This window comes from Oncorhynchus mykiss, chromosome 19 (assembly GCF_057628025.1).
Source record: "Oncorhynchus mykiss isolate SJ-2025 chromosome 19, ASM5762802v1, whole genome shotgun sequence".
Classification (NCBI taxonomy): Eukaryota; Metazoa; Chordata; class Actinopteri; order Salmoniformes; family Salmonidae; genus Oncorhynchus; species Oncorhynchus mykiss.
The window spans coordinates 70621750-70634249 of NC_143040.1; the positions used below are offsets into that span (position 1 = coordinate 70621750).

A 12500-nucleotide genomic window follows, 5' to 3' on the forward strand; every position below is an offset into this window, starting at 1 on the left:
TTTATTATTTTATTTAACTAGGCAAGTCAGTTAAGAACAAATTCTTATTTTCAATGACGGCCTAGGTTAACTGCCTGTTCAGGGGCAGAACAACAGATTTGTACCTTGTCAGCTCGGGAGTTTGAACTTGCAACCTTCCGGTTACTAGTCCAACGCTCTAACCACTAGGCTACCCTGCCGCCTCTACACTCTAACCACTAGGCTACCCTGCCGCCCCAGCAGATGGGAATCTGTGAAACTCACTCCTTAGCCAGTCTAGTGTAGGCTGCTACTACTGGTATTTATACTACAGTCTAGTGTAGGCTGCTACTACTGCTATTTATAATACAGTCTAGTGTAGGCTCCTACTACTGCTATATATACTACAGTCTAGTGTAGGCTGCTACTACTGGTATATATACTACAGTCTAGTGTAGGCTCCTACTACTGGTATATATACTACAGTCTAGTGTAGGCTGCTACTACTGGTATTTATACTACAGTCTAGTGTAGGCTCCTACTACTGGTATATATACTACAGTCTAGTGTAGGCTCCTACTACTGCTATATATACTACAGTCTAGTGTAGGCTCCTACTACTGGTATATATACTACAGTCTAGTGTAGGCTGCTACTACTGGTATATATACTACACAGTCTAGTGTAGGCTGCTACTACTGGTATATATACTACACAGTCTAGTGTAGGCTCCTACTACTGGTATTTATACTACAGTCTAGTGTAGGCTGCTACTACTGCTATTTATACTACAGTCTAGTGTAGGCTGCTACTACTGCTATTTATACTACAGTCTAGTGTAGGCTCCTACTACTGGTATTTATACTACAGTCTAGTGTAGGCTCCTACTACTGGTATATATACTACAGTCTAGTGTAGGCTCCTACTACTGGTATATATACTACAGTCTAGTGTAGGCTCCTACTACTGGTATATATACTACACAGTCTAGTGTAGGCTCCTACTACTGCTATATATACTACAGTCTAGTGTAGGCTCCTACTACTGGTATATATACTACACAGTCTAGTGTAGGCTCCTACTACTGGTATTTATACTACAGTCTAGTGTAGGCTCCTACTACTGCTATATATACTACAGTCTAGTGTAGGCTGCTACTACTGGTATATATACTACACAGTCTAGTGTAGGCTCCTACTACTGGTATTTATACTACAGTCTAGTGTAGGCTGCTACTACTGCTATTTATACTACAGTCTAGTGTAGTCTCCTACTACTGGTATATATACTACAGTCTAGTGTAGGCTCCTACTACTGGTATATATACTACACAGTCTAGTGTAGGCTCCTACTACTGGTATTTATACTACAGTCTAGTGTAGGCTCCTACTACTGCTATATATACTACAGTCTAGTGTAGTCTGCTACTACTGGTATATATACTACAGTCTAGTGTAGGCTCCTACTACTGGTATATATACTACAGTCTAGTGTAGGCTCCTACTACTGGTATATATACTACACAGTCTAGTGTAGTCTCCTACTACTGCTATATATACTACAGTCTAGTGTAGTCTGCTACTACTGGTATATATACTACAGTCTAGTGTAGGCTCCTACTACTGGTATATATACTACAGTCTAGTGTAGGCTCCTACTACTGGTATATATACTACAGTCTAGTGTAGGCTCCTACTACTGGTATATATACACTACACAGTCTAGTGTAGGCTCCTACTACTGGTATATATACTACAGTCTAGTGTAGGCTCCTACTACTGGTATATATACACTACACAGTCTAGTGTAGGCTCCTACTACTGCTATATATACTACAGTCTAGTGTAGGCTCCTACTACTGGTATATATACACTACACAGTCTAGTGTAGGCTCCTACTACTGGTATATATACTACAGTCTAGTGTAGGCTCCTACTACTGGTATATATACACTACACAGTCTAGTGTAGGCTCCTACTACTGGTATATATACTACAGTCTAGTGTAGGCTCCTACTACTGCTATATATACTACAGTCTAGTGTAGGCTCCTACTACTGGTATATATACACTACACAGTCTAGTGTAGGCTCCTACTACTGGTATATATACTACAGTCTAGTGTAGGCTCCTACTACTGCTATATATACTACAGTCTAGTGTAGGCTCCTACTACTGGTATATATACTACAGTCTAGTGTAGGCTCCTACTACTGGTATATATACTACACAGTCTAGTGTAGGCTCCTACTACTGGTATATATACACTACACAGTCTAGTGTAGGCTCCTACTACTGGTATATATACTACAGTCTAGTGTAGGCTCCTACTACTGCTATATATACTACAGTCTAGTGTAGGCTCCTACTACTGGTATATATACTACAGTCTAGTGTAGGCTCCTACTACTGGTATATATACTACAGTCTAGTGTAGGCTCCTACTACTGGTATATATACTACAGTCTAGTGTAGGCTCCTACTACTGGTATTTATACTACACAGTCTAGTGTAGGCTGCTACTACTGGTATATATACTACACAGTCTAGTGTAGGCTCCTACTACTGGTATATATACTACAGTCTAGTGTAGGCTCCTACTACTGGTATATATACTACAGTCTAGTGTAGGCTCCTACTACTGGTATATATACTACAGTCTAGTGTAGGCTCCTACTACTGGTATATATACTACAGTCTAGTGTAGGCTCCTACTACTGGTATATATACTACAGTCTAGTGTAGGCTCCTACTACTGCTATTTATAGTACAGTCTAGTGTAGGCTCCTACTACTGGTATATATACTACAGTCTAGTGTAGGCTCCTACTACTGGTATATATACTACAGTCTAGTGTAGGCTCCTACTACTGGTATATATACTACAGTCTAGTGTAGGCTCCTACTACTGCTATTTATAGTACAGTCTAGTGTAGGCTCCTACTACTGCTATATATACTACAGTCTAGTGTAGGCTCCTACTACTGGTATATATACTACAGTCTAGTGTAGGCTCCTACTACTGCTATTTATAGTACAGTCTAGTGTAGGCTCCTACTACTGCTATATATACTACAGTCTAGTGTAGGCTCCTACTACTGGTATATATACTACAGTCTAGTGTAGGCTCCTACTACTGGTATATATACTACAGTCTAGTGTAGGCTCCTACTACTGGTATATATACTACAGTCTAGTGTAGGCTCCTACTACTGGTATATATACTACAGTCTAGTGTAGGCTCCTACTACTGGTATATATACTACACAGTCTAGTGTAGGCTGCTACTACTGGTATATATACTACAGTCTAGTGTAGGCTCCTACTACTGGTATATATACTACAGTCTAGTGTAGGCTCCTACTACTGGTATATATACTACAGTCTAGTGTAGGCTCCTACTACTGGTATATATACTACAGTCTAGTGTAGGCTCCTACTACTGGTATATATACTACAGTCTAGTGTAGTCTCCTACTACTGGTATATATACTACAGTCTAGTGTAGGCTCCTACTACTGGTATATATACTACAGTCTAGTGTAGGCTGCTACTACTGGTATATATACTACAGTCTAGTGTAGGCTCCTACTACTGCAATATATACACTACAGTCTAGTGTAGGCTCCTACTACTGGTATATATACTACACAGTCTAGTGTAGGCTCCTACTACTGGTATATATACTACAGTCTAGTGTAGGCTGCTACTACTGGTATATATACTACAGTCTAGTGTAGGCCGCTACTACTGCTATATATACTACAGTCTAGTGTAGGCTGCTACTACTGGTATATATACTACACAGTCTAGTGTAGGCTCCTACTACTGGTATTTATACTACAGTCTAGTGTAGGCTCCTACTACTGGTATATATACTACAGTCTAGTGTAGGCTCCTACTACTGGTATTTATACTACACAGTCTAGTGTAGGCTGCTACTACTGGTATTTATACTACACAGTCTAGTGTAGGCTCCTACTACTGGTATATATACTACAGTCTAGTGTAGGCTCCTACTACTGCTATATATACTACAGTCTAGTGTAGGCTCCTACTACTGCTATTTATAATACAGTCTAGTGTAGGCTCCTACTACTGGTATATATACACTACACAGTCTAGTGTAGGCTGCTACTACTGGTATATATACTACAGTCTAGTGTAGGCTGCTACTACTGCTATATATACTACAGTCTAGTGTAGGCTGCTACTACTGGTATATATACTACACAGTCTAGTGTAGGCTCCTACTACTGGTATTTATACTACAGTCTAGTGTAGGCTCCTACTACTGGTATATATACTACACAGTCTAGTGTAGGCTCCTACTACTGGTATTTATACTACACAGTCTAGTGTAGGCTCCTACTACTGGTATATATACTACAGTCTAGTGTAGGCTCCTACTACTGGTATATATACTACAGTCTAGTGTAGGCTGCTACTACTGGTATTTATACTACACAGTCTAGTGTAGGCTGCTACTACTGGTATTTATACTACACAGTCTAGTGTAGGCTCCTACTACTGGTATATATACTACAGTCTAGTGTAGGCTCCTACTACTGGTATATATACTACACAGTCTAGTGTAGTCTCCTACTACTGGTATTTATACTACACAGTCTAGTGTAGGCTCCTACTACTGCTATATATACTACAGTCTAGTGTAGGCTCCTACTACTGGTATATATACACTACACAGTCTAGTGTAGGCTGCTACTACTGCTATTTATAGTACAGTCTAGTGTAGGCTCCTACTACTGGTATATATACTACAGTCTAGTGTAGGCTGCTACTACTGCTATTTATAGTACAGTCTAGTGTAGGCTCCTACTACTGCTATATATACTACAGTCTAATGTAGGCTCCTACTACTGCTATATATACTACACAGTCTAGTGTAGGCTCCTACTACTGGTATATATACACTACACAGTCTAGTGTAGGCTCCTACTACTGCTATTTATAGTACAGTCTAGTGTAGGCTCCTACTACTGCTATATATACTACAGTCTAATGTAGGCTCCTACTACTGCTATATATACTACAGTCTAGTGTAGGCTCCTACTACTGGTATATATACACTACACAGTCTAGTGTAGGCTGCTACTACTGGTATATATACTACAGTCTAGTGTAGGCTGCTACTACTGCTATATATACTACAGTCTAGTGTAGGCTGCTACTACTGGTATATATACTACACAGTCTAGTGTAGGCTCCTACTACTGGTATTTATACTACAGTCTAGTGTAGGCTCCTACTACTGCTATATATACTACAGTCTAGTGTAGGCTCCTACTACTGGTATATATACTACAGTCTAGTGTAGGCTCCTACTACTGGTATATATACTACAGTCTAGTGTAGGCTCCTACTACTGGTATTTATACTACAGTCTAGTGTAGGCTCCTACTACTGGTATATATACTACAGTCTAGTGTAGGCTCCTACTACTGGTATATATACTACAGTCTAGTGTAGGCTGCTACTACTGCTATATATACTACAGTCTAGTGTAGGCTCCTACTACTGGTATATATACTACAGTCTAGTGTAGGCTCCTACTACTGGTATATATACTACAGTCTAGTGTAGGCTCCTACTACTGGTATATATACTACAGTCTAGTGTAGGCTCCTACTACTGGTATATATACTACAGTCTAGTGTAGGCTCCTACTACTGGTATATATACTACAGTCTAGTGTAGGCTCCTACTACTGGTATATATACTACACAGTCTAGTGTAGGCTGCTACTACTGGTATATATACTACAGTCTAGTGTAGGCTCCTACTACTGCTATATATACTACAGTCTAGTGTAGGCTGCTACTACTGGTATATATACTACAGTCTAGTGTAGGCTCCTACTACTGGTATTTATACTACACAGTCTAGTGTAGGCTCCTACTACTGCTATATATACTACAGTCTAGTGTAGGCTCCTACTACTGGTATATATACTACAGTCTAGTGTAGGCTGCTACTACTGGTATTTATACTACAGTCTAGTGTAGGCTCCTACTACTGGTATATATACTACAGTCTAGTGTAGGCTCCTACTACTGGTATATATACTACAGTCTAGTGTAGGCTGCTACTACTGGTATTTATACTACAGTCTAGTGTAGGCTCCTACTACTGCTATATATACTACAGTCTAGTGTAGGCTCCTACTACTGGTATATATACTACACAGTCTAGTGTAGGCTCCTACTACTGCTATATATACTACAGTCTAGTGTAGGCTCCTACTACTGGTATATATACTACACAGTCTAGTGTAGGCTCCTACTACTGGTATATATACTACAGTCTAGTGTAGGCTGCTACTACTGGTATTTATACTACACAGTCTAGTGTAGGCTCCTACTACTGGTATATATACTACAGTCTAGTGTAGGCTCCTACTACTGGTATTTATACTACACAGTCTAGTGTAGGCTGCTACTACTGGTATATATACTACAGTCTAGTGTAGGCTGCTACTACTGGTATTTATACTACACAGTCTAGTGTAGGCTGCTACTACTGGTATTTATACTACACAGTCTAGTGTAGGCTCCTACTACTGGTATATATACACTACACAGTCTAGTGTAGGCTCCTACTACTGCTATTTATAGTACAGTCTAGTGTAGGCTCCTACTACTGCTATATATACTACAGTCTAGTGTAGGCTGCTACTACTGGTATATATACTACAGTCTAGTGTAGGCTCCTACTACTGGTATATATACTACAGTCTAGTGTAGGCTCCTACTACTGGTATTTATACTACACAGTCTAGTGTAGGCTGCTACTACTGGTATTTATACTACACAGTCTAGTGTAGGCTCCTACTACTGGTATATATACACTACACAGTCTAGTGTAGGCTCCTACTACTGCTATTTATAGTACAGTCTAGTGTAGGCTCCTACTACTGCTATATATACTACAGTCTAGTGTAGGCTGCTACTACTGGTATATATACTACAGTCTAGTGTAGGCTGCTACTACTGCTATATATACTACAGTCTAGTGTAGGCTCCTACTACTGGTATATATACTACAGTCTAGTGTAGGCTCCTACTACTGGTATTTATACTACACAGTCTAGTGTAGGCTCCTACTACTGGTATATATACTACAGTCTAGTGTAGGCTCCTACTACTGCTATATATACTACAGTCTAGTGTAGGCTCCTACTACTGGTATATATACTACACAGTCTAGTGTAGGCTCCTACTACTGGTATTTATACTACAGTCTAGTGTAGGCTCCTACTACTGGTATATATACTACAGTCTAGTGTAGGCTCCTACTACTGGTATATATACTACAGTCTAGTGTAGGCTCCTACTACTGGTATATATACTACAGTCTAGTGTAGGCTCCTACTACTGGTATATATACTACAGTCTAGTGTAGGCTCCTACTACTGCTATATATACTACAGTCTAGTGTAGGCTCCTACTACTGGTATATATACTACAGTCTAGTGTAGGCTCCTACTACTGGTATATATACTACAGTCTAGTGTAGGCTCCTACTACTGGTATTTATACTACACAGTCTAGTGTAGGCTCCTACTACTGGTATATATACTACAGTCTAGTGTAGGCTCCTACTACTGGTATATATACTACAGTCTAGTGTAGGCTCCTACTACTGGTATTTATACTACACAGTCTAGTGTAGGCTCCTACTACTGCTATATATACTACAGTCTAGTGTAGGCTCCTACTACTGGTATATATACTACACAGTCTAGTGTAGGCTCCTACTACTGGTATTTATACTACAGTCTAGTGTAGGCTCCTACTACTGGTATATATACTACAGTCTAGTGTAGGCTCCTACTACTGGTATTTATACTACACAGTCTAGTGTAGGCTCCTACTACTGCTATATATACTACAGTCTAGTGTAGGCTCCTACTACTGGTATATATACTACACAGTCTAGTGTAGGCTCCTACTACTGGTATTTATACTACACAGTCTAGTGTAGGCTCCTACTACTGGTATTTATACTACACAGTCTAGTGTAGGCTGCTACTACTGGTATTTATACTACACAGTCTAGTGTAGGCTCCTACTACTGGTATATATACTACAGTCTAGTGTAGGCTCCTACTACTGCTATTTATACTACAGTCTAATGTAGGCTCCTACTACTGGTATATATACTACAGTCTAGTGTAGGCTGCTACTACTGGTATTTATACTACACAGTCTAGTGTAGGCTGCTACTACTGGTATATATACTACAGTCTAGTGTAGGCTCCTACTACTGGTATATATACTACAGTCTAGTGTAGGCTCCTACTACTGGTATTTATACTACAGTCTAGTGTAGGCTCCTACTACTGGTATTTATACTACACAGTCTAGTGTAGGCTCCTACTACTGGTATATATACTACAGTCTAGTGTAGGCTCCTACTACTGCTATTTATACTACAGTCTAGTGTAGGCTCCTACTACTGGTATTTATACTACAGTCTAGTGTAGGCTCCTACTACTGCTATATATACTACAGTCTAGTGTAGGCTCCTACTACTGGTATATATACTACAGTCTAGTGTAGGCTCCTACTACTGGTATATATACTACAGTCTAGTGTAGGCTCCTACTACTGCTATTTATACTACAGTCTAGTGTAGGCTGCTACTACTGGTATTTATACTACACAGTCTAGTGTAGGCTCCTACTACTGGTATATATACTACAGTCTAGTGTAGGCTCCTACTACTGGTATTTATACTACACAGTCTAGTGTAGGCTGCTACTACTGGTATATATACTACAGTCTAGTGTAGGCTGCTACTACTGGTATATATACTACAGTCTAGTGTAGGCTGCTACTACTGGTATTTATACTACACAGTCTAGTGTAGGCTGCTACTACTGGTATTTATACTACACAGTCTAGTGTAGGCTCCTACTACTGGTATATATACACTACACAGTCTAGTGTAGGCTCCTACTACTGCTATATATACTACAGTCTAGTGTAGGCTCCTACTACTGCTATATATACTACAGTCTAATGTAGGCTCCTACTACTGCTATATATACTACAGTCTAGTGTAGGCTCCTACTACTGGTATATATACTACAGTCTAGTGTAGGCTCCTACTACTGCTATATATACTACACAGTCTAGTGTAGTCTCCTACTACTGGTATTTATACTACACAGTCTAGTGTAGGCTCCTACTACTGCAATATATACACTACAGTCTAGTGTAGGCTCCTACTACTGGTATATATACACTACACAGTCTAGTGTAGGCTCCTACTACTGCTATATATACTACAGTCTAGTGTAGGCTCCTACTACTGGTATATATACTACAGTCTAGTGTAGGCTCCTACTACTGGTATATATACTACAGTCTAGTGTAGGCTCCTACTACTGGTATATATACTACAGTCTAGTGTAGGCTCCTACTACTGGTATATATACTACAGTCTAGTGTAGGCTCCTACTACTGGTATATATACTACAGTCTAGTGTAGGCTCCTACTACTGGTATATATACTACAGTCTAGTGTAGGCTCCTACTACTGCTATTTATACTACAGTCTAGTGTAGGCTCCTACTACTGGTATATATACTACACAGTCTAGTGTAGTCTCCTACTACTGGTATTTATACTACACAGTCTAGTGTAGGCTCCTACTACTGCTATATATACTACAGTCTAGTGTAGGCTCCTACTACTGGTATATATACTACAGTCTAGTGTAGTCTCCTACTACTGGTATATATACTACAGTCTAGTGTAGGCTCCTACTACTGCTATTTATACTACAGTCTAGTGTAGGCTGCTACTGAGGATGCTACTGATAATGCTTTACCCACACAGTCACGCTCAAGTGTACAAACTCCCTCTTTCTCTCTCTGAGTTCTCCCTCGCTTTCTCTCTTTCCCACTCTCTCTTCCCCCTGTTTCTCTTTCTCCTCTCTCTCTTTCTCCTCTCTCTCTTTCTCCCTCTCTCTCTTTCCCCCTCTTTCTCCATCTTTCTCTTTCTCTTACTCTTAATCTGTCTGTTTGTTTTGTTGAACAATCCCACATTTTAACCCATTGGACCAAGAGGACATCGTGTTCTACTGTCTGTTGTTGTGGCCACCACCGTCAAGCATGGTACGGCCATCCTGTTTCCAAACAGGAAGTAAGCTTGCGAGATCATGACGGCCGAACGAGGCCCGCCACCACAATCCCAGCGTGATGACTTTCTAACAGGAATTGATTTTGGAAGTTGTCGATGGTCTAACAGGAAGTTGTCATGTTCCTTACAGGAAGTGTACGTGGGGACGGAGACGATCTGCACGGTGGATGGACTCCACTACAACAGCACCTACATGTCCAGGGTCAAAGCCTTCAACGCCAGCGGAGTGGGACAGTACAGCAAGACGCTGGCCATGCAGACCTCCGAGAGTAAATCCAGCCACCACACACTCTGTTGACAGGGAATCTATAGAGCTTATGTAGTGCACTACTTTTGACCAGGGCCCATAGAGGGGGACAGAAGTAGTGCACTACATAGGGAATAGGGTGCTATTTGTGACTAAGTAGTGCACTATATAGGGAATAGGGTGCTATTTGGGGTGCAGACATAGAGTAACCTGGTCCCATTCTGTCTGTACTGTAGCCAACTCCTCTATAGACTAACCTGGTCCCATACTGTCTGTACTGTAGCCAACTCCTCTATAAACTAACCTGGTCCCATACTGTCTGTACTGTAGCCAACTCCTCTATAGACTAACCTGGTCCCATACTGTCTGTACTGTAGCCAACTCCTCTATAGACTAACCTGGTCCCATACTGTCTGTACTGTAGCCAACTCCTCTATAGACTAACCTGGTCCCATACTGTCTGTACTGTAGCCAACTCCTCTATAGACTAACCTGGTCCCATACTGTCTGTACTGTAGCCAACTCCTCTATAGACTAACCTGGTCCCATACTGTCTGTACTGTAGCCAACCCCTCTATAGACTAACCTGGTCCCATACTGTCTGTACTGTAGCCAACTCCTCTATAGACTAACCTGGTCCCATACTGTCTGTACTGTAGCCAACCCCCCTATAGACTAAACTGGTCCCATACTGTCTGTACTGTAGCCAACTCCTCTATAAACTAACCTGGTCCCATACTGTCTGTACTGTAGCCAACTCCTCTGTTCATCGTTGTCATCTCATAGACATACATATTAGTATGGCAATGAACCAATGCAAAGAAGAGTTGGCTAAAAGCACAGACAGACTGGACCCACCAGGCTATAAGATAGATGGTACTTTATAGACAGACAGACAGACAGACAGACAGACAGACAGACAGGCAGGCAGGCAGGCAGGCAGGCAGACCAGTGAAGCTCACACAGACAGACAGGCAGCAGGCAGACAGGCAGACAGACCAGTGAAGCTCACACAGACAGACAGACAGGCAGACAGACAGACAGACCAGTGAAGCTCACACAGGCGTAACAGGGGTGATGCGGGTCCAGACTTCTCCCGCTACCCTCCTCATAATACTCAGGAAAAGCTGTGCTTGCTAACATCCGCAAGATGATAGAATATGTAATCTTCTCCCTGACAATATGGCCAGTGAAAAGAACAGTGGCCTTTTCTACACAGCTTCCTCTCTCTCTTTGTAAAATGGTTATTTTAATGGCTTGCCTCTTAAAAGGTTCGCTGACGTAAATTTTGTTATTGGTTTGAAAAAGATAATAATTGATAAAAAAAAAAAAACGACAGGTTCGGACAGATTCTAGGTTTCAGGTTTCATTTGAATGCCAGACGACCAGGGTTCATTTGAATGCCAGACGACCAGGGTTCATTTGAATGCCAGACGACCAGGTTTCATTTGAATGCCAGACGACCAGGATTCACTTGAATGCCAGACGACCAGGATTCATTTGAATGCCAGACGACCAGGATTCATTTGAATGCCAGACGACCAGGTTTCATTTGAATGCCAGACGACCAGGTTTCATTTGAATGCCAGACGACCAGGTTTCATTTGAATGCCAGACGACCAGGTTTAATTTGACGACCAGGTTTAATTTGAATGACAGACGACCAGGTTTCATTTGAATGCCTGACGACCAGGCTTGATTTGAATGCCAGACGACCAGGTTTCATTTGAATGCCAGACGACCAGGTTTAATTTGAATGCCAGACGACCAGGTTTCATTTGAATGCCAGACGACCAGGCTTCATTTGAATGCCAGACGACCAGGTTTCATTTGAATGCCAGACGACCAGGTTTAATTTGAATACCAGACGACCAGGGTTCATTTGAATGCCAGACGACCAGGTTTCATTTGACGACCAGGTTTCATTTGAATGCCAGACGACCAGGTTTCATTTGACGACCAGGTTTCATTTGAATGCCAGACGACCAGGTTTAATTTGAATGCCAGACGACCAGGGTTCATTTGACAACCAGGTTTCATTTGAATGCCAGACGACCAGGTTTCATTTGACGACCAGGTTTCATTTGAATGCCAGACGACCAGGGTTCATTTGAATGCCAGACGACCA

General features: G+C 41.2%; 1 protein-coding gene across 4 annotated transcripts in view; it reads left to right on the forward strand.

Moving 5' to 3' along the window:
• The window catches only part of trim9 (tripartite motif containing 9), a 118197-nt gene that overhangs the window by 89738 nt on the left and 15959 nt on the right, over positions 1–12500 (forward strand). For all 4 annotated transcript variants that reach the window (XM_036955301.2, XM_036955300.2, XM_036955298.2 and 1 more), the window contains one exon: positions 10256–10394. In XM_036955301.2, coding sequence (XP_036811196.1) covers positions 10256–10394 — 139 coding nt within the window. The remainder of the gene's footprint in view (positions 1–10255; positions 10395–12500) is intronic.